Genomic DNA, 25,882 nt, shown 5'->3' with positions numbered 1-25,882 from the left:
AAAGGCAGCAGTATTACATGTTATAGTTACTGAGAAAAATACCTGAATGATTTGAAATTAACCGTTGTTAACAAGCCCCTGTGAGCTGTGTTTCAGGAGGAAGTGTGGAAGTGGAGCTTGGGTTGGTGAGCAGACTGCTCCCTCCTCAGCCTCGGCAGCTGCGCAGTCCCTTTGATGGCTGCCCTGACTCGCAGCTGCAGCCCCGAACTTGCGCTGTGGGGAGCGCTCACTTTCCCATTCCAAGCTCTGGATTTTCACGTTTTTGGGTTGCTTGAAATAAAAAATATGTCAGGGTAGGTTGATAGTCTCTGTCTTTTGGAAGTGGATTTTGTCACCTTTGGATGGCTTTGTTTTACTTTTGCTTTAGGATCATTCTGTGATCACTGCATGTGCCTAGGACAGTGCCCCGTGGATGGTAGGGCTAAGGTTGGTCTGTTTGTCCTTGCAGCCTGGGCAGGGCTGCCGCGCTGCGTGCGGGCCAGAACATGGCTGCGGAATGGCGGCCCAGGTGTAGCCCCAGCTGGACCGTGCCTGGTCCCAACCTTCTCAGACTCTGGTCCTTCCCGGGAAGTCGTGTGTCTCTGTCTTCAGTGTGGCTGGCTACCCTCCCGGGTTAGGGTTGTCTCTTTACAGTTCCTTCCTGCTTGTTCCAAGTATTTCTCTAAGTTGGGTTCTTGGGCCAGTTCTGCAGATTGGTATTTCCATAACTTTTAAAATCAGAATTATTGAGAGACGGTTCAGAGTCAGACTGGCTGTGCCAAATCAGGTTCTCGGTTTTTCGTTGTGATTGTTTTGTGTTCTGCTTTTAACAGTGATCCCCCCACCCAGCCTCCTCAGTGTACCATGCCCTGTTTTGTTGGATCTTGTTCACTCCTTATGAATCATAATGCGCTTGCATTTTAACAGGGCCTGCTAGAGCAGCATTTAGGGACTTATCATGGTAGAAGTGAGACCGCATCTTGAATGTAGATAGCGAGGGCTGAGGGTGTGGCTCGGTGGTAGAGTGCTTGCAAGCACCACAAAACAAATAAATTTAGAACTACAGACTGTTAAATTCTCATTGAGTAGTAAAACATCATAAAATTTTTATTTAAAAAGTATGAATATCAGGCCAGGGATTTATCTCAGTGGTTCCCTGCCTGCCTCTGAAGCACAGTGTCCCAAGTTTGATCCCCGGTACCAAAAAAAAAAAAGTATGAATATCAAAGGGCCAGGGATGTAGCTCAGTGGTGCCTCACCTGCCTGGCAAGCGCCAGGTCTTGAGTTCAATTCCTGCTGATAACCAAAAAAAGCATGAACATGTTTTTTTCTGTCAGGTGACTGTATCAATATTGGCACATTCATTTACTTTTATTATTTTTCAAAAATATATTGGTGTGCTCTTGATTTGGCATGTGTTCTGGTTTTTTGTTTTGTTTCGGGGTTTTTTTGGTACCAGGGGTGGAACTCAGGACCTTGTAATTGGGAGGCAGGCATGGCACCACTGAACCAAATCCCCCTCTCCAGTTGGCCAGTGGTCATAGCATGTGAAGATCAATTTCTAAAGGCCAGTTTCTTTGAAGGAGAGAATTTAGTGTTGTGGTCCAAGTTGCCTCCTTTATAGTGAAATGAACAACAAAAATTTTTAATAATTTAATTTACTTAATAATTGCCATGCTTAAAAAAAAAAAAAAAAAAAAAGATAGGGAACCTGGACTTGGTTCATTAGTCTTTTTTGTTTTGTTTTGTTTTTTGGTACCAGGCATGGAACTCGGGTCCTTCCACTTGCGAGTCAGGCGGCGGCACCACTGAGCTAAATCCGCGGCCCTATTAGTATTTTTTTAAAGCTGAGTTTTGTAGGGGCCGGGGATTTAGCTCAGTGGTTTTGCTGCCTGCTGTGCAAGCGCAAGGACCCAAGTTCGATCCTCGATACCAAAAAAAAGCTGAGTTTTGTAGAGGACAGGTATTACCGGCCTTTCTGTTGCCACCTGCGTTTTCAGAAGTTGTCACCACAGATTGTTAGTCTGCCCTCGAGTGCTGTTCTTCACTCAGGACTTAGCGCCCATAGGTAGGAGGCTGAGAGCTGCGCAGAGGGTGTGTGCGCTTGGTGTAGGGGGTAGCGTGATGTGTGCGTTTGGGGTTGCCCACCGTGCTCTCCTTGGTCTGCGGAGGGCGAAGGTCGCCTCCCGCGCGCGGAGGAAGCCGCGCTGCTGCGCCTCAGCGAGCACAGAGCTCGGTGGTGGTCAGCGCCACCGTGAGCGCCGCATTCTCCGGAGTTTCTCCGGAGGGCCCTTCCCACCTGGCTTGGTTGCGAATGGAAGACGCAGAAGGACATTAGCAGGCCTGGAAAGTCGGCGTGAAGAGGAAGCAGAGTTTGGGGAGAGCCGCTTACAGAGCCCGTTCACTCCCGATTGGGCTCACGCTCGAGGGTCCTGGGCCAGGAGCAGCGAACCTGGAGCTGTTCCTATCACGGAGAGGGTCACATTCGCGTCCCTGCAGGCCTTTCAGACCGCTCCCTGTTACAGACAGCACCCCCACCCCTGCCTCCTCGGATCACTTTCCACTGGATCTGATCCCATCATGCTGTGACTTAAGGAAAGCTCCATCTTGGGCCCTGAACCCTGATTTCCCAGGTGAAGGAAACGTTGAGTGAGAGGTTGGAAGCTAGAGCTAGTTGTGCGGTAAACCCACGGCCCCGCCCGAGTTGCTGAAGAGGAGGCTCCTAGCCCCGCAGCCAGCAGCCCGAGCAGCCAGTGCGCCCCGGCCGGGAAGCAGCTGCAGCTCAGGAACCTGGGGGAGGGACAGGCCCCACCACCGCCCTGGCCTGCTAGAAGGCCTGCTTCCCGCCCTCATGGTTGCTGCCTAACAGATGGTGTTTCTTTTTTACAGCGTTATGACCCTGGACTTGTTGTGGTGATGGTAAACTTAGTGGTAATTTTTTATTTTCAGACTGAATTCCTCCTTTGTCATCAGTGCACCAATATGTTAGGCTTCCTTTCTCTGTTGTAGCCTTCATCCTTCTGCTTGGTCTATTTCATTTTCCTTTCCTTTCCTTCTGCAACTTGTCTGACCCTTGTTCATGGAAAGGGTACTGTTAAGAAGGGATGTATCTGTTTGTGTTAGAACTGCCAAAGAAATCAGTGAAAACATTAAATTCTAATACTGTCAAAAACTTGATTTCCCAATGTAATGGGCACTAGCACTTGCTACTGCAATTTACAAGTAAATTTTAAAAACTTTGACTGCCTTAGAAGGCAAAAGTACTAATGCAGTTTATAACAGGGGTTTACAAAGGTAAAGAATTTGTACCAAAACTTTCTTCTTACAGAACAAATTCTCACAGAACAAAAATGATACCAAAAAGAAAGTAAATTGGACATTTCTTTTCAATTCCTTCATTGGACCATTTGTTTTTACCAGTAAATCCCTGAGACGTTATGAAAGTGATACTGCACTTAGGAAGTCATTTTTATAACCTGTCTTTAATTTGGTCCTTTTGCTAAAGATTGCAGTCACTGCGGATTTATTATACCATTGGGCATAAGGTAGCCACTCAGCCTTACTGTTTGTTTTTTTGTTTTTGTTTTTTCTTTTTTTGATACCGGGGATCAAACTCAGGACCTCCCGCTTGCCGGGCAGCTGCAGTGCCGCTGAGCGACATCTCCGGCCCACCTTACTGTTTGCTGGCAGCCTTTAGTAGCATCCACAAATGGGCTGTGCGCTAGAAGCACACCCCCCCCCATGCATAAGATTTTCTTTAAACAGATTTTTAAATTATGCTAATCATTCCTAATTATCTGTTTAAAAGCAGTGTGATATTAATGATAAGTAGATAAATTTCTGAATTTATTTTTCATTGTGGGTTTTTTTGTTGTTTTTTTGGTACCAGGGATCGAACTCGGGACCTTCTGCTTGCGAGGCAGGCGGCGGAACCACTGAGCTAAATCCCCGGCCTTCATTGTGTTTTAAAGACAGAAAATGAATCCTGCAAATGTAGAGCAACTGGATATAAATAGTTGCTGGTCATTTTGCAAAGCAGTTTCTTCTTTGTCCTGCATGACACAAGCCAGTCACAATCATGGCGGGGGGGGTTCCCTGAGATTTAGCCTGATGAAACTCAGTTTTAGCCCAAAGGTATAATATTTATGTGTGTATAACAACAAAAACTGATTGTTCACACCAGCCTGAGCTGAATAATGAGGGAAGTAAACCCTGTGTTTTCTCACTAAGGTGCACGCGGGTAAGGTAAGTCCCTTCTCAGTGGGCTCACATCACAATGCCCCTCACAAGTTGTGATGTGAAACAGCTGTGGTAGTAAAGTGCTTGTCTGCCCCATTTTGCTTTGTTTGGCTGGTTATGAGTGGATTAAATATATATTTATTTAAAATTTTTCCAGCATAGATCAATTAGTTTAAAGTCAATTTTCTTCGCAACTAGTCCTTTTCACAGCTTACCGATCAGCACAGCCAGTGTTAAATTCACTCTGGTAAATGGGACCTGGAGCACCAGATAACAGTGACACTGCTTTGTCCCCAAGGACACCTGTTGCTTTTCACTCATCTTCAGAAGACATTAAAAAGCCACACCTGCTGGTGTGTACCTTAGTGTTTCACTGCATCGTGTTTGACAGTGAGCTTTTCAATTTATGCCTGTCAGTGGAGGGTCTCCGTGTGCAGGGAGGGTGTCGCTGAGTGGAGTGGGGTGATCTGGGAAGTACTTGGGAACCCTTTAAAAAGGGATGCTGAAGTTTTCAGCGTAAGTCTACTGTGCCGCTTCTCAGCCCCGCTGTGCATCACTCAGCGACTGAATTTGTGTTGTGGTCTGGTCCGTCCCGAGTGGAAGGTCCACACAGTGTCACTGGCTCAAGCCAGGACAGGAGGGGCTGTGCGTAAGCTGTGAGAATGGCTGTGTTTGGTCACTGTAGCTTTCTGGTCTCTGCGCTCCAAGGCAAGACCTCTAACTGCCCAGCCTAATGTGCACCTGAGTGTTGGCTCGGCCGGGTCTGACCCTTATCATGTGTTCCTGTTACAGGGAGAACCGACCCAATCCCCATCGTTGTCAAGTATGACGTCATGGGCATGGGCCGCATGGAGATGGAGGTGAGCGGGCTCCTCAGGCTGTGGGCTGAGATTGATATTAGCTCCAGCTTCAGGTGCTGGTGCAAGAAAACACTGACCAGGTGGAGTATAGCTTTGATACTTTACTTTGCACAGTTAAAACATGCACTTTGCATTCTCAGTTAGTGCTGCCTTAGAGGCCCATAGGGTGCTCGAAACACTCCTGTTGGCACTGGGGCATGAAGTTGAGTGGCTTTTCCGAGTGACACCAAGAAGCCAGATCTGGGTGAGCCTGACGGCCTGGTGCTGGTATCAGCAGTGGTGCCACTTCACTCCCAGGACAGGCGTGGTGCTGGAAGCTCTGCTCAGAGAGTTGTGTATGGCTGTCATCTCTGTTGCCTGCTTTCAGTTGTCTCATATTTTCTCCATTTCCCATCACTCACTTGGTGATGAACATAGAACTGAAGTCTATTTTCAAAAAACATGCTTCTTAGGGCCGGGGATTTAGCTCAGTGGTTCCGGCGCCTGCCTCAAAAGCGCAAGGTCCCGATTTCGATCCCCGGTACCAAAAAAGACAAACAAAAAAACATGCTTTTTGGAAGGAAGCCACCAGCAGAAAAGGGCTAATAAGCTGTTCTGTGTGCTCTTTTCTCGGGGGACAGCACAGCATCGAGGAAGTCTTGAGGTACTGAAGGTCTCCATCGCCAGGCAGCACTGCAGTTGTGTCAGTCCCTTTTTCATAGCTACTCTTGGAGTTCCGTAGGAAGTAAAAATAACTGTCTATTTTTGTTAAGCTCGATTATGCCGAAGATGCAACCGAACGGCGCCGTGTCCTAGAAGTGGAAAAAGAAGACACAGAGGAGCTGAGGCAGAAGTACAAGGTTCGTAAAGTACCCTTTCTGCAAGGGCTCACTCCTTGCACACCGTCCCTTTCGGTGGGGTGTGGAGTCAGGTGCAGCAGAGGTCGCCTTTCTGCTGCTTCCCTGCTTACCGCTGCAGTCTGGCTTAGAGGTCTCGCGCCTCCTTCGTGGTTGGCTGGGAAGACTTCATCAGTAACATCTGAAGCTGCCCTGCCTGGTACACAGGCGGCCAAGTGTAGCTGCAGTTGCAGTTGTTACTAAGGGGCTCGGGTGGAGCCCATCGGTGCAGCACTTGTCGAGCGTGCACACAGGGCCCAAAAAAGCTGCAAGTCCATCCGATGAGAGCTTGAGGAGTTAACGCAGTTTGGGTGTGCTTTTAAAATGTGCAGGGTGTTTCAAGAATAAGATTTGAGTATTGTTTTGTTCATTGCTAGTTAAACTCAATTCTAAAGTAGAAATTTGTTATATGGAAGTATTGAGTTGAATATTTTCTTTCAGTGTGCCATTTTAAAAATGGAGTAAGGTGGGCATGATGGTGCACACCTGTAATCCCGGCACTTGGGAGGCTGAGGCAGGAGGGTAACCGTGATTTCGAGGCCAGCCTTAACTACACAGCAAGACCCTATCTCAAAAAAAAAAAGACAGGAATTCTAGAATTTAAACTTAGCAAGGGGGCTGGGGATTTAGCTCAGTGGCACCGGGCTTGCTTTGCAAGCACAGGGTCCTGAGTTCAATCCCCAGTACAGCAAAAAATAAAGAAAATAAACTTAGCAAGGCTCTCATTCAAAATACTCTTTTTGGTTTTGGTTTTTTGAAACAGGGTCTGGCTATGTATTTCAGACTAGCCTTGAACTCACTATGTTGCCCAGGCTGTCCTCAAACTCATGGCAGTCCTCCTGCCTCAGCCTGCCAAGGGCTAGGATTACAGGTGTGCACCACCACACCTGGCATAAAAATAAACTCTTTTCTAAAACAGTTTAATGGTAGAGTGCTTGCCTATCCTGCCTGAGGGCCTAGGTTTAACCCCCAGTACAAAAAAAAAAAAAAAAAAAAAGGAGAAAAGAAAAATACCAAAATACAAATGTGAGAAGCCTGAAGAATCTAAGTTGAGTAAATAAAAAGAAATCCATGTGTAAACACATCCTTTTTGGACTGTAGCATGCTCACGTCCCAGAGACCCAAGAGTCCCCTAAACACAGTTTGCTCCCTAAGACCTGCAGGCTGAGGGCTTCTGAAAAGCTGCATTTGGAAATAGAGTATCATGGGATTGCAGGTGCAGAAAAGTACCTGCAGCCTAGTCACTCACCAGCTAAAGTGTCTTTCAAACACACAGTGGGTAAAAGCATTTTCAGACAAACAAATGCTAGGAGAAGTAATTGAATTTGGGAAACACTTATTAAACAAATACAGTAAAGGATGTTCTTCAGAAAGAAAATGACTTCAGGAAAAAGGTTTTAGACACAAAATAAAGATGAATACAGAAAGTGGTAATAGGTAAATTTAAGAATTTTTCATGGGATATAAAAATAAAAATTCACCAAAGCAGTAACTTGAGGTTGGAAGTGAATAAATGGTGTTTAGTGGGGTTTTTGTTTTGTTTTGATTTTTGTTTTTGTAGCACTAGGGATTGAACCCAGGGCACTCACACTGAGCTATATCCCCCAGCCGCCCCCGCCCCCCCTTTGGTACCAGGGATCGAACTCAGGTCCTTGCGTTTGTGAGGCAGGCGGCAGAACCACTGAGCTAAGTCCCCAGCCTGCCCTTCCCCCTTTTTAAAGTTTAGTTTTTTATCTTGGAACAGAGTCTCACTAAGTTGCTGGGGCCAGGCTTGAACTTGGAAATCTTCCTGCCTGGGTCTCAAGAGTACTGAGATCTAAGGTACACACTGCTACCCCTGGTTTAAGTTCTTATATTCTAAGGGCCTCATTATCTCCAGAAAGAGAGTAAGGTATAAAATTAGAACTTCAAGAATATATGCAAAGCTGGGCGTGGTGGCACACACCTGTAATCTCAGCACTCAGGAGGCTGAGGCAGGAGGCCTGGTGTGAGTTGAGACTAGCCTGGACTACATAGTGAGATCAAGGCCACCCTGACCTGCATAGTGAGACTGTCTCAAAAAACAAACAAAAAGAATACATGTAAGCATCTAGTCACTACTAAAGGAATAGACATTGTACAAATTTTTTGTTGTTGTTGTTGTTGCCGGGGATTGAACTCAGGACCTTGCACTTGTGAGGCAGGCTTTGGAACCACTGAGCCAAATCCCTGGCCCCATTGTACAAATTTCAAATGGATAGAGGAAAATTGTGAAATGAGAAAATGATTTTCTGAAAGAAGGAATGAGAGAAAAGGAAATGTACTATACCTGGGCTAATTTATAGCATAGAATAGTTTTTTAACTATTAACCCGAGTATATTGTTAATTACAAATTCAATATAAATTTTAACTAAGGGGTTCCCAAACTTAAATGCACATTAGTCTCCTTTTTAAAAAAAGTTTCAAAGCCAAGACTGTATCTTTGACCAATTAACATCTGACAATTAAAATCTATTGACATTGCTGTATTCTGACATTTCCAAGGTGTTTCCTGTGTACAGACAGATTTGGAAAACTTTACTCCAGTAAAAAGACAAAGACTATCAAACTGAATTTAAAACTAAAATCCAACTAGGCCGGGGATTTAGCTCAGTGGTGCCACCACCTGCCTCACAAGCGCAAGGTCCCGAATTTGATCCCCGGTACCAATAAAATAAAATAAAATAAAGTAAAGTAAAATCCAACTCTGTGCTGTTTACCAGTAGTGTCCCTAAAGTACCTAGCTGCACTGCTTTTAGGAAAAGATGGAAGAGCCCGGGCCCCGCAGTGTCAGCAGACCTGGCTGTGGCTGTTGTCACACAGAGCTGCCTCAAGGTGTGCAGCCACACTGGGCTCACAGCGGCGAGACAGCAGAGCCTCAGAACTCAACAGACCTCCCCGAAGGGTTGTGTGAGACTCTGCACCCGGACCCCTCGTAATGTGGCCAAACCTCCCTCCCTCCTTCCCTCCCTTCGTACCCATCATGCTGCTGCTGCGTTCACACTTCACTTAGCTGCTGTATTCAAGGCCACCAGACAACTCTGTGGGATAAACTTGGTAGACCTCTTTAAATCCTTACTGCATCCCATGTTGTGTTTCTTGGTAGCTCTTTTTTCTTTTTTCTCATGCTTTAAAAAATATGTGTTTGTATCACTACCTGTGTGTTATGATGCATCTTTTGTAGTGCTGAGTACTAAACCCAGGGCCACTGTACCACTGAGCTATATCCCCAAGCTTTTGGCTTCTTAATTTGAGACCAAGCCTCTCCCAGTTGCCCTGGCAGGCCTCGAACTTGTGGTCCTCCCAGGACGGTAGCTGGGATTACAGGCTTGCGCCACCACACCCGACTCTGCCAGCCCCTCTGCTGAGTTTTTCCCTATCATTTTCTCAGTTTGTATGCTAGTAACTTCTTTGAAAGGATTGCAGTCAGTATTTCTTTTTTTTTTCTTTTTGGTACTGGGAATGGAATGCCGGGCCTCACACTTGCCAGACATCCACTGTGCTGCTGAGCTACATCCCTGGGCCACATTCTTTTTTTTTGGGGGGGGGGGGTACCGGGCATCGAACTCAAGACCTTGCACTTGCAAGGCAGGTGGCGAAACTACTGAGCTACATCCCCGACCCCCTCATTCATTATTTTCATAAGTTGAAAAATGTACAATCTCTCACTCTCTTTTGCTGTACTGGAGGTCTAATGCAGGGCCTTTGTACTGAGCTAAATCCCCTTTTTTATTTTTTATTTTGAGACAGGGCCTAAGTTGCCACAGCCAGGTTTAAACTTTGGATCCTCCTGCCTCAGCCTCCTAGAGTGCTGTTGTTACAGGTGTGCACCACTGTGCCCAGCTTAATTTCATTTATGTGTAATTTTGAACCTATCAAAATCCAGTTGCCAGTTGTATGGATTAAAATTACCAGCAAGAGAATAAAAATACAGTATCAGAGATGAAGAATTCTTTCTGTGAGCTGATGAGTAGCTGAGACACAGAAGATAGAATTAGAATCTGAATTTGAAGAGAAGTTAGTAGAAATTATTCAAGCTGAAATTGAAACAAAAGGTGGGGGGAAATGAGAGCATCAGAGATGCTGTCCCGTGGGACATCAGGCAGTCCCATGTACTTGTCATGGAAACCCCCATGTGCACAGAAGTGGAACAGAAGAAATGTTTAGAAATCATGCTGAGGATTTTCCAGTTAATTAGACTGTCAGGCTTTTTTTTTTTCTTTTGAAACAGGGTCTCACTATGTAGCCCAGGCTGGCTGGGAACTCTAGGCAACTCTCCTGCCTCAGCCTCTCGAGTGCTGGGATTACAGGTGTACACCACCACACCCAGCTGAATGGCATTTTAAAAGTAAATGAAATAGGGTGGTGTACGGTCAAGGTCATCTCGGGCAGTTAGGACCCTCCTGAAGAAGCATTCAGCTGCCTGTAGATCCACACAGGCTTCCCGGGACTCCTGGGTCAACACTCTCACAAAGGGCATTGCGGGCAGAAGAGTCACAAGCTTAGCCAGGAAGTGAGACTGCAGTGAGCAAGGGGAAAGAAGGGTCAGTCGCTCCTGTAGGCCTCAGTGTTAGCTGAGCGCGCAGGAGTTTCAGCTGTGAGACACTTAGAAACGAAAGGGACTTAAATGGTGAGCAAAGAACAGGAAGACTAGAAAATCCCACTGTGGATGGGCGAGGTGACACACTGGGACCCCAGCACCAGGAAGGCCGAGGCAGGAGATTCTGAGCCCAAGGCCAGCCCGGGAGACCTTGTCTCAAAAAATAAAAGTCATCGAGATGATTCGTAGAGATTGTATAAATCCAGGCGTCACAGCTCCTCTAAGGAAATATTCGGAGTGCAGAGCAGGGAGGCCAAGAGAGAGAAAAGCAGCATGATACTTAAAGGGGTTGTGTTAGATGATAGCGCTGCTCTGATGCATGGGGAGACAGCTGAAAAAAGCAAGAGTGAAGCAGAGGTGATGTTGGAAGAAAAGATCCCCAAATCGCTGAAACACACCAGCTCACAGGCTGAGGAGGCCTACGGAATCTCGGACATGACTGGAAATCTGCACATTGACACACCACAGAGTAAAAACAGCACCAAACCAAAGTAAAAGCATCATCTTGAGCTGGGTGTGTCGCTCAGGGTAGAGCACTTGCCTCCCATGTCTGACACCCTGAATTTGATTCGCAACACTGCAAAAAAGACAGGACATAATCTTCAGATTACTGTTGGAGTAACAAGGAAGTTAGATACAAATGTGCTTGTGCAAATAACCATCATCCCAGAGGTGTACACCCAGCAAAAGTATCATTGGGAACAAAGATAAAAGTAATTTTAGTTTGCTACAAGAAGATTCTCAGAGAAACCCTAAAGAAGGTGCCGTAGGGAGAAGGAGTGGTTTTCTGGTGAAAGCCCTGAGGTGCAGGTAAAGAATCTCCTGTGATTACCACGCCCGCTGCTGGGCTGCGTGTGGCCTGTGCCCTCATGACTGGGCTTCTGTGGTGCCAGCAGGAGCACAGGTGGCTACCTTCGGACACACACTGGTTCTGGAGCCTGAGTGTGGAGCTTCGCAGCGCTCACCTCTGTGGAGCTGCGCCTGTCTGTGCTTCAGAGAAATTGCAGCTGTTACCACCTAAGCATCTATCTCTCACCTGTGCTTGCACTGTGGGTTGCTTTTGTTTTGTTTTGTTTTGTCCATGTGTTTTTAAAAGGGATCTCACTGCATGTATCATGAAACACACCCATTGCAGGCCTCCGCTTCAGTACTTTGGAACAGAGTCCCCAGTGCTGTGCAGCCAGCTCTGTGTTCTGATGGCAGCGTCGCCGTGAATACTCGTGAGCCCCATCTAATGTGGTTCACGGTTCTCGTTTGTTCATCTGCTTGTTTTATAATTATATTCTGCAGTTGTTAGCATCTTCTCTTTCTTTCTGCACTCTGCCTACTTACTTTTATGGTGCTTCATGCTTGGTCATTTTTGGAATTGTATTTTGTATTTAAATAATTTACAGTCACTTTATGTTCTGTAACAGATTGTTCCAATGTCTGAGATCTTAGGAGCCACAGTTTGTTGTTTTAGTCATAGCATTCACCGAAGCTTACCATTTACCTTTATTGTTTGGGTTTCTTATGGTTCTTGCAGGATTACGTTGACAAAGAGAAGGCGATTGCCAAGGCCTTGGAAGACCTCCGCGCCAACTTCTACTGTGAGCTCTGTGACAAGCAGTACCAGAAGCACCAGGAGTTCGACAACCACATCAACTCCTATGACCACGCACACAAGCAGGTGAGCAGCGTTGCTTGCTGGTGGTGGACAACACCTTGTCTCCTGTTGCCACAGTTGGTTTGTGAGTGGGCCCGGAGAGCTTGGGGACTGTGGCTTCTTGTTTCTGCCAAGCTTTATGTGACTTTCTTATGGCAGAGTTCCTGGTTAGACACCCCCTTCCTCTCCCAATCATACCATGCTTTCTTGCTATTTTAAGCAAAATGAAGAATTGTGCGTTTTGTGACTCTTAGATAATGTGTGTGGCTTTGAGCAATTTCTAAATCTTTATTACCTTTAGCGGTTCAGCTGCCGCTTGCTGGAGCTTTGTTTCCACTTCCCCTACCTGAGCATGTTAGACTCCAGGCATGGCCCTAGATGGGGCGAGTACGAGAGATCATCTTTTCTGGGCTGCTCTTCCTGTCAGCAAGGCATTTTGCTGCTCAGCCTACCTCAGAAGGCAGATAAATCTTTTTTTTCCTTTTGGTACTGGAGATCGAACTCAGGACCTTGTGCTTGTGAGGCAGGCAAGGTGCTGCTGAGCTACATCCCCAGCCCAGACAGCAGATAAATCTTGAGAAGGAAAACAGAACTAGATGTCATCTTTTAACATTAGTATTTAACAGAAATCACTAATGTTTTGTGTTGGAGAGCTATAAAATGAATTACTCTTTCTGCATAGTCTTTTTGTTACTGGCAGTTTTTGCCAAAGGGCTTTAGAAGGGGAAGGGAATCTTTAGAGTCCCTGGGACAGTTCTGCCTCATTGAACAGTTTGGAGCCAGGCACAGTGGTGCACACCCGGAGTCCCACCTGCTTGGGAGGCTGAGCCATGAGGGTCTTGTGTTTGAGACCAGCCTGGGCAACTTAGCAAGACCTTGTCTCAAAAAGGACTGTGGTAGAATTCCCCGGGTTCAATCCCCAGTACCACCAAAAACATTTTTTTTTTCTTTTGAGCCGCTTGATCTTGTTAGCAAGCCTTGCTAGGTTGTGTGGAGTACAGTAGTTATTTTTGTTAGACTTGCAAAATTTATGATTATTGCTGGAATAACATGTCTAAAGCTGGAGCTGTTGAATCAGGTTTTTTGTTGTTTTTCATGGGATTTTTTTTCGTTTTGTTACTTTTTCCTCATCTTCCAGCCAACCCCAGGGTTCAGTGCATGGGTGAAAGGTGAGCTCTGAAGACTGGCAGCGTAGACACCTTCTTGAATCAACCCTTCCCATTAACCACCTGACTGCGTAGATTCTCCTGGCTGGGTGCAACAGGAGGCAGAGGCAGGAAGGTCTTTGCAGGTTCAAGCCCACCTGAGCTTCATAGCGAGGGCCTGTCTCAAAATTTTTGAGGACTGGGAATGTTACCCAGTGCAGAGCACTCAGTCCCGTCCCCAGTATGGGGAGGAGGTCTCTGATTCGGTCATGTTCAAGACAGCTTTCCAGCTTACCTGCCTTAGACATTGTATTAATGGTGTTGTCAGTTCTTCTGGATTCAAAGAAGAGAAATTTAGAGAGCATATATATGAGCAGTACCTTCAAAGAATCCTCTTCTGGAAACAAAAATGTGATAGTAAATACTGCTTATTTTTCAGCTTGCAAGTTAATTCTTTTTTTTTTTTTTTTTAAAGGAATTAACAACAAAGACAGCATCTAAGTACTATACTTGCCCACGTGTTTTGTTTTGTTGTTTGGTACTGGGGATCAAACTCGGGTCCTTGCACTTGCAAGGCAGGCAGCAGAACCACTGAGCTAAACCCCGGCTTGCCCACATTTTTGAGCTCTTGAGCATTTCTTCAATAAAGTTTCAGCTAAAAAACATAAATTAGAGGGGCTGGAGATTCAGCTCAGTTGGTGCCACAGCTGCCTGGCAAGCGAAAAGTGCTGAGTTCAATTCCCACTACCCCCCAAAAAAGAAATAAGATAAAGTATAACTCAGACTTGAATAATGTGTAGAAAAACAAATACTTTCTAAGGGGGGAAATTCTGTCAGGGCAGCACAGGTTTACAGTTGAAACCCTAGCAGACGTACAGGGCTGATAAAACCCCGTTGCTGTGACTGCACTGATGATGCTGTTGTCCAGAACCGCCCAGCCGCATCCTCAGCCTGTGGGCAGCCAGGCGGCTGCGCAATCTGCTGCGGCCTCAGCCGCTGCGCTGGCCCCTGTGACTGTGGTGCCCAAGCCGGGAGACGCTCTGGGGTCACAGCTAGAGGGTGTGCCACACATGCCACACCGGGAAAGCCCTCACAGGAGTTACAGCCCGGGTGCGGCCGTCCTATGGGGACACGCGGACCCCTCAGTGGACAGGCAGCTGGCTCAGCCTGGCCTTCAGGAGGTGCAGACACCTGGGCTGTGTGGGAAAGACTGGAAAGCGCTCACCTGGATCAACCAGATGTCACTCCTCCTCCTTAGATTAGCATCACCACAAACATAGAAAATTGGGATTTCGCTGAGACAGCTCCTGAGCTCTGCCACAAAATACGTGGGTGTTATCCCTGGTCTGGGAAAAAACCTCTAGTTTATGTAACTAATGAACACAGGTGCATTTGTTTCTTCACCTAATCAAAAGCAAATCCTAGCTGTTAAAAACAAAAAGAACAGATGGCTGGACATGGTGGGACCGGCCTTAATCTAGGTGTTAGGGAGGCTGAGGTGGACAGAGTGCAAGTTCAAAGCCAGCCTGGGCACCTTGGTAAGACCTTGTCTCGAAATAAAAAGTGAAAAGAGCGAGCGATGTAGCTCCGTGTGAGGCTGTGGGTTCAATCTGGGGAGCAGGGACCAGAAAAAATATAGAGCATAATTTGTTTGTTTTGCTTTTGGTGGAGTGGTATTCATTTGGTCGAAATGTTGGCCTTTTCACCTTTTTCCATACTGTTATCTTATTGCACTTTGTAGGATCCCAAAGCATCATAGTATTATAAATATATTTTTTAAAAAGGCATAGTACTACTGCGATTACAGGCAGGAGGATTGCTGCAAGTGAAACCCTGTCCAAAAAAAACTTGTCTGCTAATGGATATGACAGTGAAACTGTTCTCTTTAGCTTATCAGAGGGTTTAAGTTCAGTCTCCAACAGGTGCTCATTTTTCCACAAGTAAATCAGAAGCAGTGCTTAATACTTAATAGGTCAGCAATCAGACTGTAGGCGGGGCTCAGTGGCAGTGCCTGCCGACCCCCAGCACTGCAGTTAAGGGAAAAAAGATCAGTGGGCAAACTGCCTGATATACCACTTTTGTAAATCCTGTTTGTGCTCCCAAGAATCATTCTAGTTGATGGGCTAGAGGTGACACATTTTGGGGGGGGGCGGGGCGGGTACTGGGCATCGAACTCGGGTCCTTGCACTTGCAAGGCAGGCGGCGGAACCACTGAGCTACATCCCCGGCCCCCTTACCCTTTTCAGTTTTTATTTTGTGCCAGAGTCTTGCTGAGTTGCTCAGGCTGACAACTCGAAATCCTCCTGCCTCATTGTCCTGAGTGGCACCATCCCCTGCTTTACCTCTTCAGTGGTTTTTTGTTTTTTTGGTACCGGGGATTGAACTCCGATCCTTGCACTTGTGAGGCAGGCTCTGGAACCACTGAGCTAAATCCCCAGCCCCTTTACCTCTTCAGTTTTAACCATTCAGTGCCTAGAGATTCAGTTTGGGGGTGCTTATCACAGTGGAGCATAATGAAATGTGTTCTCTTCAAATTCTTGTTCCTTGGATTTTTCTAGGTAATCTATGTGAATTTCATGCAAAGATTCAAAACATTTCAGTCTTCAGCATAAATGTGCTCATTGGTTTCAAACTTACATGGCCATTGATTGATGCCAAGGCTCTGGACTTCCTCCCCAGTCCCCGTGGTTCCCGCTGTATCCCTCTCGCACCCCACATTTCCTACCAGACCCTCTGAGGTCCTTTTCCTTCTGTCCCACACAGGTGCCCACAGATGCTAATTGCCCCTGGGGACCTGGCCCCCTTACTGTTAGTGTTGGAACCAGCTTCCTTCTGATATGGTTGTCAAATTTGGCACTGTAAAAGCAGCTTCCAAAATTCCCCTAAATTCAAGTGTGCATATATTGCAAACCTGTAGTCACAGCTGCTCAGGAGGGTGAGTCGGAAGGATCATTTGAGTCCAGGAGTTTAAGACTGGCCTAGGCAGCATAGTGAAACCGCATCTGAAAAACAACAAAAAATTCCCTTACCTTCTAAGAAAAACCAGTGTCAGCTGGGCATGGTGATGGATGCCAGTAATCCCAGCACTGGGAAAGCTGAGGCAGGAAGATTCAGCGAGAGCTTGAGGCCAGCCTGGCTACACAGTGAGTGCAAGGCCAATCTGAACTAATAGCAAGACCCTGTCCCAGCAAACCAAAAATCAAAGTGTCTCAGAGGAAAGAGTGCTTTCAGCCTGCCTCTTTTCTGTTAAAATTACCTTAGTATGAAAACCCCAGGGCCGGGGATTTAGCTCAGTGGTTCTGCCACCTGCCTCGCAAGCAGAAGGACCCGAGTTGGATCCCCAGTACCAAAAAAAGAAAAAAAGAAAATCCGTGCACTTTTTACATGTTCTGAAAAGATATACGAGATATGATTGAAACATACTGGTGAATGCTTCCTTTTTTTTTGATACCAGGGATCAAAGTCAGGACCTTGCACTTTAGAGGCAGGCGGCGGTACCATAAATCCCCAGGCTGAAAGCTTGCATTTTTAAGACACATGCTATTAATCCCCCTTTTTTTAAACACACTATCCCATTGTTCATGCTCCTTTCTTTTTTTCCTCTTTCTTTCTTTTTTCTTGTTTTTTTGAGACAATGTCTCATGTTGTAGTGCAGGCTGGCCTTGAACTCACTGTGTAGCCCAGGCTGGCTTTGAACCTCGCAGTGATCCTCCTGCCTCCACCTCCCTCCTGAGTACTCGGATGACAGGCATGCGCCACCACCCTCAGCTATGTTCTTAGCACTTTCTGAAGCCGTTCTGGAAGTCTTTTGTGAGTGGCTTAGCTGTACTGTCACGGTTACCTCAGTGTCCTGAATTGATTCAAAGCATTTACCTTTTGTGATCGTTTTGACTTTGAGGAAGAGCCAGGAGTCGCACAGTACCAGATGCAGTAATTAAGGTGAGTGAGGACAGTGACATGTTTTTATAGCCTGCCTTTCTGTCGTATGGTGCTCGGAGGCAGCATTCACTGTATTTTTGATCACACCTGTAAAAGACACAGGAGAGGACTCTAAAGTGGCTTTATAAAGTGGCAAGAATGATGGGACAAGTGTATTTGAAGCGAGGGGGCATTTTGAAGAGGATTAAAGGCAATGTGTTTTTTATTGTAATGAATTTGTAAATTCAACAACATTGTAATTTTTGGTCATTACCAGTGTCTGCTTCAGCTGTGGATAGAAGTAGTAAATGAACTTTAACTGAACTGAAGCAGGTGGTCCTGTAGCAGCCAACCATGATTTCTCTATTCTGAACTCTTTTCAGAATATTCTATTCTCTAGTTACTATATCATTTAGTTAAGTTTTTCTAAACTGTTGACAGCATCTGCTTTTTGACAGCATTACTTACTCTTTGTTGATTCAGTTCCCAGTAACATATTACTATTACTAAAGAACAGAAATTTGAGTTTTCTGCCTTACTCAGAAATGAAACCCACCGTGGATTGTGTTTTTTTCTGAGATTCCTCGGTGATAGGAGGAATGGTCATTTTTGGACCTAACAAAAACATCACTGACCTTGGATTGGTCACTTCCCTTTTCTTTTTTTTGGTACCAGGGATCGAACTCGGGTCCTTGCGCTTCCAGGGGCAGGCGCCGTGGTTACTTCCCATTTGAGGTTTTTTTTCCTCTAGAGACATTTTCTGGCTTTTGATTCAGGATTCAGGACACATAGACCCATCAGAACTCGTCAGACCCACAAACCACTGCAGATTTGGATCAGTGCAAACCGGGTGCCTTTCCAAGTGCTGTTTGAGGTTCAGTGGAAAAAGAATACAGAAGTCAGTGAGAGATGAGAGAACATAATCATAGGCTAAAATGAAAAGGAAAGGACACTTCTCAGTAGAGCCACTAGGCTCATGTGCCCTCCAGTGTCTTCTGTGGATTGTCTGGGTTAGGGTGTGGCACAGGACATTGATCCCTCGGAGACCATGAAGCAGTGTCTGCAAAATGGAAAACCATGCCAGGTGCAGCAAGAGAGACAGGAGGATCCGAGTTTTAGCCCAGCCTGGGCAGCTTTACGAGCCCTTGTCTCAGGATAAAGAGCACCAGGGGCTGGGATAGTGCTCAGTGTGGAGGCCTGGGCTCAGCCCCCAGGACCACAGAAAGCAGGCCTTGAAGTGTGCTTCTAGAGCTTTCTAGTGTTGACCTAACAGCCCCCTTCTGAAGAGATGGTGCTTTGAGAAACACATGGAAGCGTAAAGAAAGACTGCGTCTCAGGACCCAGCACACTATGGTTTGCTCTAGGCCACTAGCAGAGAGGCCAGAGTTTTCAAGCCAGTGGTCCTTATGTTGCCGTGGCAGCCATCTGGGGACCATTCTACATAGTACAGAACTGGATCATCTGGTTGGTCTTGCGAGGACTGAGCACGTTTGCTAAATTTGATGTCCTCGCCCCTCTGGTGCTTGGAGAGGAGACTGCTAGGCCCCTAATCACAGTCTCATTGACTGGTCCTGTCTGCTCAGGAGAGCTATGTGTGTCTGGGCAGCGGTGACCTGCAGCAGCCCTTTCGGGAGTGCGTTGCAGGCGGGCCAGGCGTCCTCCAACATGCTGCAGCTGTTTTTCACTGTGGCACAGACCCCAGCACAGACGGAGATGAGTCTGCCTTGCTGCGGTTCCTCCCTTCCCACTTGATTTGCCTAGTGTGTATAGTCGGCACAGCGGCACCCTGTGGTTCGGACAGTGTGGAATCGGGCTGTGTGTTCTGTTGCGGTCCAAGAGGTTAATGGGGTCTAAACAGCAGTACAGGTTTGTGAGTGACTGGTGTGGAGCGAGCTATGTATGAGCTGGCGTGCGCAGTACTCAAGAGCCCAAACCGAGGCCATGGCACACCCACTAGGGTGGGCCAGCTCAGTGGTAAGTGCAAGTTTTGCATGGTTGCATGCACGAAGCCTCCGGTTCAATCCCCGGACCCCGCCCCCCGGAACCCACAAGTGACAGGATTTGGAGCAGTTGGACCCCTTTTATCCTGCTGAGTTAGAATGGGGCAGTCCTTCTCAAAAGTGGCTTGACATTCCTCCAAACAGTAGATAAAACAGTGGCACAGCCTTTAATCCCAGCACTTTGGGAGGCTGAGGCAGGAGGATCACAAGTTGAAGCCGCCCGCCTGGGCAACTTAGCAACTTTAATGAGACATTGTTTCAAAAAGGTTTTTTAAAGGGGCTGGGAAGGTAGTTCAGTGGAAAGTACTCGGTCAGTCAATCAGAATTTACTTCTTAGGTGCAGATTCCCTGCGATGAGTGTTAGCATTATATATGCCCCAAATGTACCAATAAATGTTTTCCATAAAAAATTTACTTAGGCCAGTAGTATAGCTCCGTGATAAAATGCATGCTTGGCCTGTGCAGGGGTCTGGGTTTGATCACAGCACCCTCTCCCCTAAAAGTCACTTTGTGATAGAGAGTTAAGCTTCCGGTCAGTATTTTTCTTGTCATTGCCCCCAATTCTGTCTAGAAATAAGGGGTTTAAAAATTTAGGTGGGCCGGGGATTTAGCTCAGTGGTTTCGCTGCCTGCTGCGCAAGTGCAAGGACCCGAGTTCGATCCCCAGTACCAAAAAAAAAATTTAGGCTTTTTGTTTCTCTAAACGAGAAACTTCCCTACCATCCGAGTACTAGCTGGAAGACTATTATTATATAGCTTGAGTATGTTCTATTAGAGATGTGAGAATACTTCATATGAACCTTCCCTACAAGAGTAAAAAGCTTGGGTAAAAAGCAAAGATTGAAAAAAAAATCAGAGATTCAGTATTTAAGCAGAATCCCCGGACATTTCCCAGAACCCTTCTGTAGACCAGCACCCTCCACGCACTGTGGGGCTGATGAGCACAGGGGAGGCGGGGCTGGGCGGAGACCTGGCCGGCATCCCGTCGCCCTGACGTGTCCGCTGGTGGTGCGCTGGCTGCTCTGTGTGCGTGGAGACAGCTGCAGCCCCCGGGCTTACCTGGCTGGCCATGAGTGGGCACCAAGGGCTCTGTCCCAAGCTCTGCTCACCGTGCCTGCTGAAAGGCGGGAGTGACTACTAACACGTGAGGTGGCCATCACTGAAGGAGAGATGTGGCAGGTGTAATGGTGCTGACGGTGCTGACAGTGTCAGAACAGTAGCCCCAGCTCAGGAGCAGCAGTTTGACCTCCTCAAGAGGCTTGGAGTTGGCTACAGGAAGATTGGAGCTTTAGCACTGCATCTTAGCGTTTCTGCATCACTGGCGGGTCACTGGCGGGCCTGAGGGGCGGACTGGCTTGAGAGGCAGTGTGCTCTCAGGGGTAGGACCAGGAGCCGGAGCTGACCACCCGGGGAGTCCTGGCTCCTGGCTGAGGTCTGCCTTTGCCCCTGTGGCAAGAGGGAGTGAAAGTGGGAGGTCTCAAGGCCCTGTGGTCATGGCCTCCTCTGCTTCGAGGACAGACCAGACCAGGTGGCTGTGGAATGATCGGGAAGCCTCACCTGTTTGACTCACCTGGAGGCTCCAGACTTGAAGAGAGTCATTGCTCTTTTGGACGGCGGTCTAGAGTTCAGTAAAAGCCTCCTCCAGAAGGTGAGAGGATTCTGCTGAGGAGGAGGGAAATGATGGCATGGGGCACTTTACAGCCTTATGAGCTAGCCAGGGAAAAGATGAGAGATTTGAGGAAAACTGTTCAAATTTTTCGTTTGGGTTTTTTTTTTTTTTCTGGTACCGGGGATCGAACTCGGGACCTTGTGCTTGTGAGGCAGGCGCTGGAACCACTGAGCTAAATCCCCAGCCCCAAAACTATTTAAATTTTAAGTTAAAATTTAAATTCTGTTTAAAATTTAGGTAGAAAACTAAGTTTTAGGCTGGGCTTGGGCCGGAGATTTAGCTCAGTCACACTATCCCTGCCTCTCAACTCAAGGTCCTGAGTTCGATCTCCAGTACCAAAAAAAGAGAAAGAAACAACTAGGCATGTAGCCCAGAATAATGTGTGCTAGGCCCTTTCTCTGCTCTGTTCCCCTCAGGAAGAGGAACATGGAGGTCGTTGTCTTAGAACAGTTGGTCCTCGATCCTGATGTGGTGTTGTAGTTTGCCAGGTGTTGGTTATGAACTTCCCCAGAATGAGGGTAAATGAAAGCGAGGCCAACTGCTGGGAGCGACGAGAGCTCTCTCGCAGCAGCCGCTCGCTTGTCTGGGGTTGCCGTGTGGCCACGCACACGCGTGCATACTGCTGTGTCCGCAACTGCTCGTTAGTAGTTTGCCGATTCTCTACGAGTGTGTGTAGTAATGCTTGCTTTATTTTTTTCTCTTCCATTCCTGTTTTATTTTTTCCTTTTTTTTTCTTGTGATTTGACATTTTCAGCTGATGTATTGAAAGCAAATCCTTCTAATTTGGGAGCCCAGATCACAAGAGTGAGTTTTCTGCTGGTGTCTGTAGCTGTATCTCCTTTGTGTACGTCTCCCCCACCCCTCATTTGAAATGATTCAAAGCACATTTCATGGACACTGGGTTAGCAGATTCCTTTGTCTGTTGAACATCACACCTTTCCACAAAGCAATGTCCACTTTATATTGGGTCAGATTACCTAATGCTGTTGTAAAGGTGTAGGCTCATGTATGTTTTTGTTTCTTAATATTGCAGCGTGCCAAAATACTTTTAGTTCTGTCGTCATTGCAGATAGATCTGTCTGGACTCTATCACCAGTGTGTTGCAACACTGTTCCTTTTTGGCTGTTGTTTCTTTTGTTTTAAGGAAAAATTATACAGTACCTTCTGAAAATGAGAGCGTCATTCTATTTTCTGGATTCTAAGTAATAAGATCTGACTGATGGGTTCTCCCCTGGTCCCCTGGCTATAGCTCTTGGGGCGTGATGGAATGAAAAGCTCTCCCTGTGCTCTGATTGCAGCCAGCTGGCCTGGTTGGGCTGCGCAGCACTGAGGCACTAGCACTGGAAACCTGTGTGGTCATCTAGTCGGGCAGGAAACCTGCTCCTGCTGAGAGGGTGACGCCTGTTCCGGCAGAGCCAGAGTGTGCTTCCCACTGCTTCCGATTCCAGTAACCTCCCCGTGTAAGCTGTACATTGCTTTTGAAGATCTCACACCTTGGGTAACTTCTGTGCCGGTTTAACCCTTTCTGTTCTCTTTGGCCTGTGTCACAACAATTTATCCGTTCTGTTTTTGTCTAGTTTCGTATCCTTGAAGAGCAAGTGATTGGATAGTCCCTTTTCTTTCCTCCCAGTTCTAAAATTTGTTTGTTGCTTCTGAAATCATTTTATTTTGCCCAGTAAAGAAAATGATGCTCTGTCCTAAGTAGAAGTGCAGGCCCTGCAAGTGTGTGCAAGGTGATGGGCACTGTGCTCGGTCCCCACCCTGCGCTGCACCGGGACCATTGGCTGAGGGCCTGTGCAGGCCCCCAAGGCCCGGCCTTCGGGTCCCCACCTGACTCCCCTCACTCACCCGCTGTTCTTTCTTTCTCATCCAGAGACTAAAAGATCTCAAGCAGAGGGAATTTGCCCGAAATGTCTCTTCAAGGTCCCGCAAGGATGAGAAGAAACAAGAAAAAGCCCTGCGGAGGCTCCATGAGTTGGCAGAGCTAAGAAAACAAGCAGAATGGTGAGGGAGTCTCCTCTCAGTGCTGCATGGATGGCTCCAGTCCCCAAGACTGACAGTGCGATGTGTAGTGGGTCCTCCTGTGCACTGGAAGTGTGTGGCGCACTGTGCAGACCTGCAGGCGAGAGCTCTTGGGGCACATGTGGAAGCGTGTGCAGAGTCCTCTGGTCCCTCCCAAAGCACAGTGGGCTGCTCGGGAGCTGAGGTGCACTGGGGTCCATATTCTGGCTGCTGCGGTACTCAGTGCTCCCCAGTGGCAGAAGGGCAGCCATTGCTTTTCTTTAGGTTCCTGCCCTCTTGAGTGTCCTTTTTAGTTCTTTCATGATTCTTGTGATTATCCACTTTCTGGCTGGTATTTAGCCTTAAGAGCACTGTACCTTACCTAGGATTGTGCTTCCAAACAGGTAGACTACGGGGCCTGGTTTTCGAGCATTGAAGCTGCCATCAGCTGCAAGAGTGCTGGGCCTGAGTAAGGAAGAATTTGGGCTCCTCGTTTGTTTTTAGTGGCTGTGCCAGGACCAAGAGAAGGATCTGGTTCCAGAGAAACAGAAACTGGTTTTGGCTTTTAAAACTTTATGGCTCAGTGTAAAGTGTTTGCCTAGCATGCTCAGGGCCCGCCCTGGGTTCTGTCTCCAAAACCAGGAAAAATAAAAAATTTTAAAAGGGCAATTTTGGACCAAGTTGAGGTCAGAGTTCCCAAGTTTCTTGGACTTAACTAATTCTTATTGTTTTGTTTTAGGGGTGCTGGGGATTGAACCCAGGGCCTTCACACAGTGCCAGGTGCCCAGCCCTTTCTTTATTTTTTATTTCAAAACAGGGTCCCTCAAGTCACTGACTTGCCAAGCCTGGCCTTGGACACGCAGCCATCCTCTCAGCCTCCCTAGTGCCGGCACCATGGGGTACCCCCTGTGCCCTGTGGGGACTCATGTAGTAAGCGCCCAGCCTTCTTGGGCCACACACAGTTTCTTCAGAGGTGACTTTCAGTTCTGTTCCTTTTTTGTTTGTTTTTTTGTTTTTGTACCAGGGATCGAACTCAGGACCTCACACCTGAGAGGCAGGCGCAGTGCAATTGAGTTAAATCCCCAGCCCTCAGTTCTGCTTTATAAACATCAGTTCAGCTATGACCAGGCAGAGCTGAAGTGCACTCAGTGATAGAGTGCTAGGCTGCCATGTACAAGGCCCTGGGTGTGATCCCCAGAACTGCAAAAGAAACGATGACCAAATAACCTCAGGAGAATAAAAGGTTTTGATCCATCACCAAGTATTTTCTTTTTTGGCAGGCGGGGTGGGGGGTGGGGGTGCCAGGGATCAAACTCGGGTCCTTGTGCTTGCGCAGCAGGTGGAGAAACCACTGAGCTAAATCCCTGGCCCCTACCAAGTATTTCTTTATCCTAGAAGTAATGTATGACTCCATGTTATAGAAATAATAAACAAAGGATCAAAATGAGTCTTTTTTAATTCAATTCAATGGTTTTGTTTTGGCCAGGGATATAGCTCAGCGGCACAGTGCCTGCCTGGCAAGCGCAAAGCCCTGAGTTCAATTCCCTGTACCAAAAAAGAAAAAAAAAAAGTTTTGTTTTGGCTGGTTGTGATCTGTAATCCAAGCTATTTGGAAAGCCAAGGCAGGAGAATCACAAATTTAAGCCCAGGGTGTGCAGTTTAACAAAACCCTGTCTCACCAGGTGTGATAACACACCTATAATCCCAGCACTCAAGAGGCTGAGGCAGGAGGATCACCATGCGTTCAACTGAGCCTAGGCTACACAGTGAGTTCAAGGCCAGCCTAAACTAGTAGCAAGACCTTGTCTCAAAAAAATTAAAAGAGGGCCAGGGATTTAGCTTAGTGGCGCCAAGCCTGCCTTGCAAGCACAGGGTCCTGAGTTCGCCTGCCTTACAAGCACAAGGTCCTGAGTTCGATCCCTGGTACCAAAAAAAAAAAAGGCAGGAATGTAGGTCAGTATGAAGGCCCTGGGTCAATGTCCAGTACAGCCCCCCACCCAATAAAAGGGGGAACAGTGTTTTCTGTGGGGTAGGCTGCATAGTGCAGTGTTAGTTATCTCTGGCTATCCACACTGGTTAGGTGCCCATCATGTAGTAGCAGTGGTCCCTACAGTAAGAGACAGTACATTATCTGATTGCTCTTGGCCTCTGACAGGAGGTCCCTCATTAGCTAGGGGTCAGATGACAGACCAGGTCTTTATCTAAATAGATACTTGCAGTTTTTGGTGGTGGTAGGAGGAATTGAACCTATGGCCTTGGACATGCTGTGCAAATCCTCTAAGCTATATCCCCAGCCCTCAGTTTTGTTTTTGTTTTTGAGACAGGATCTCAATAAGTTGCCCAGGCTGAACTTGAACTTGCAGTCCTTCTGCCCTCGGCCCACAAGTAGCTGGAATCATAGGCGTGTGCACCATGCCTGGCTTCTACTTTGTTCTTGAGTTTGGAATTCAGGGCCCCCCCTGTAGTTTATGTACTGGGGACATCTTGGGCGAGCTGAGCAGTTAAAACATAGACATTAAAACACCCCAGTGTTCCTGGTTCCTGTTGCCAAAGAGAGCTTGATAGTACTGTGTCCATTGTTCATTGTGCCCGGAAAAGTACAACAGTTCCTCTGGGTTTCAATTATTGTAGGAAGCTGAGGCCAGAAAATATTAAATGAGATATTCCAGAAATAAAGACTCATTAAGTTGTAAATTGTGTGTTGTTAGGAGTAGTGCAAATTCTGAACCGTCCCACTCTGTCATGCCTGGGAGGTGAATTATCCCTTTGTCCTGCAGATCCATGCTGTGGATGCTGCCTGCCCAGAGGGAGGGAGGGAGGGAGGGAGGGAGATTACATTCACATAACTGTTCCTACAGTACAGTTAGACCTCCCCGACCCGCCCTGGTTCTGCAGTTCTGAGAGTTGAACCCAAGGGAACACCAAGTTACATC

General features: G+C 47.1%; 1 protein-coding gene across 15 annotated transcripts in view; it reads left to right on the top strand.

Annotated features, from left to right (window-relative positions):
- Positions 1-25,882, top strand: part of Gpatch8 (G-patch domain containing 8) — a 77,466-nt gene that overhangs the window by 44,825 nt on the left and 6,759 nt on the right. For 6 of the 15 annotated variants that reach the window (XM_004859207.4, XM_087202413.1, XM_087202414.1 and 3 more), the window contains 4 exons: positions 5,011-5,078; positions 5,831-5,917; positions 12,098-12,241; positions 22,822-22,952. In XM_004859207.4, coding sequence (XP_004859264.1) covers positions 5,011-5,078; positions 5,831-5,917; positions 12,098-12,241; positions 22,822-22,952 — 430 coding nt within the window. The other 9 variants (XM_087202419.1, XM_087202418.1, XM_087202416.1 and 6 more) reach the window with 4 other exon arrangements.

This window comes from Heterocephalus glaber, unplaced genomic scaffold (genome assembly GCF_053883595.1).
Source record: "Heterocephalus glaber isolate CG9 unplaced genomic scaffold, H.glaber_assembly_v1.0 deba00001773, whole genome shotgun sequence".
Classification (NCBI taxonomy): Eukaryota; Metazoa; Chordata; class Mammalia; order Rodentia; family Bathyergidae; genus Heterocephalus; species Heterocephalus glaber.
Note: the sequence above shows the minus strand (reverse complement) of the source record. Positions and strands in the feature narration are given on the sequence as shown.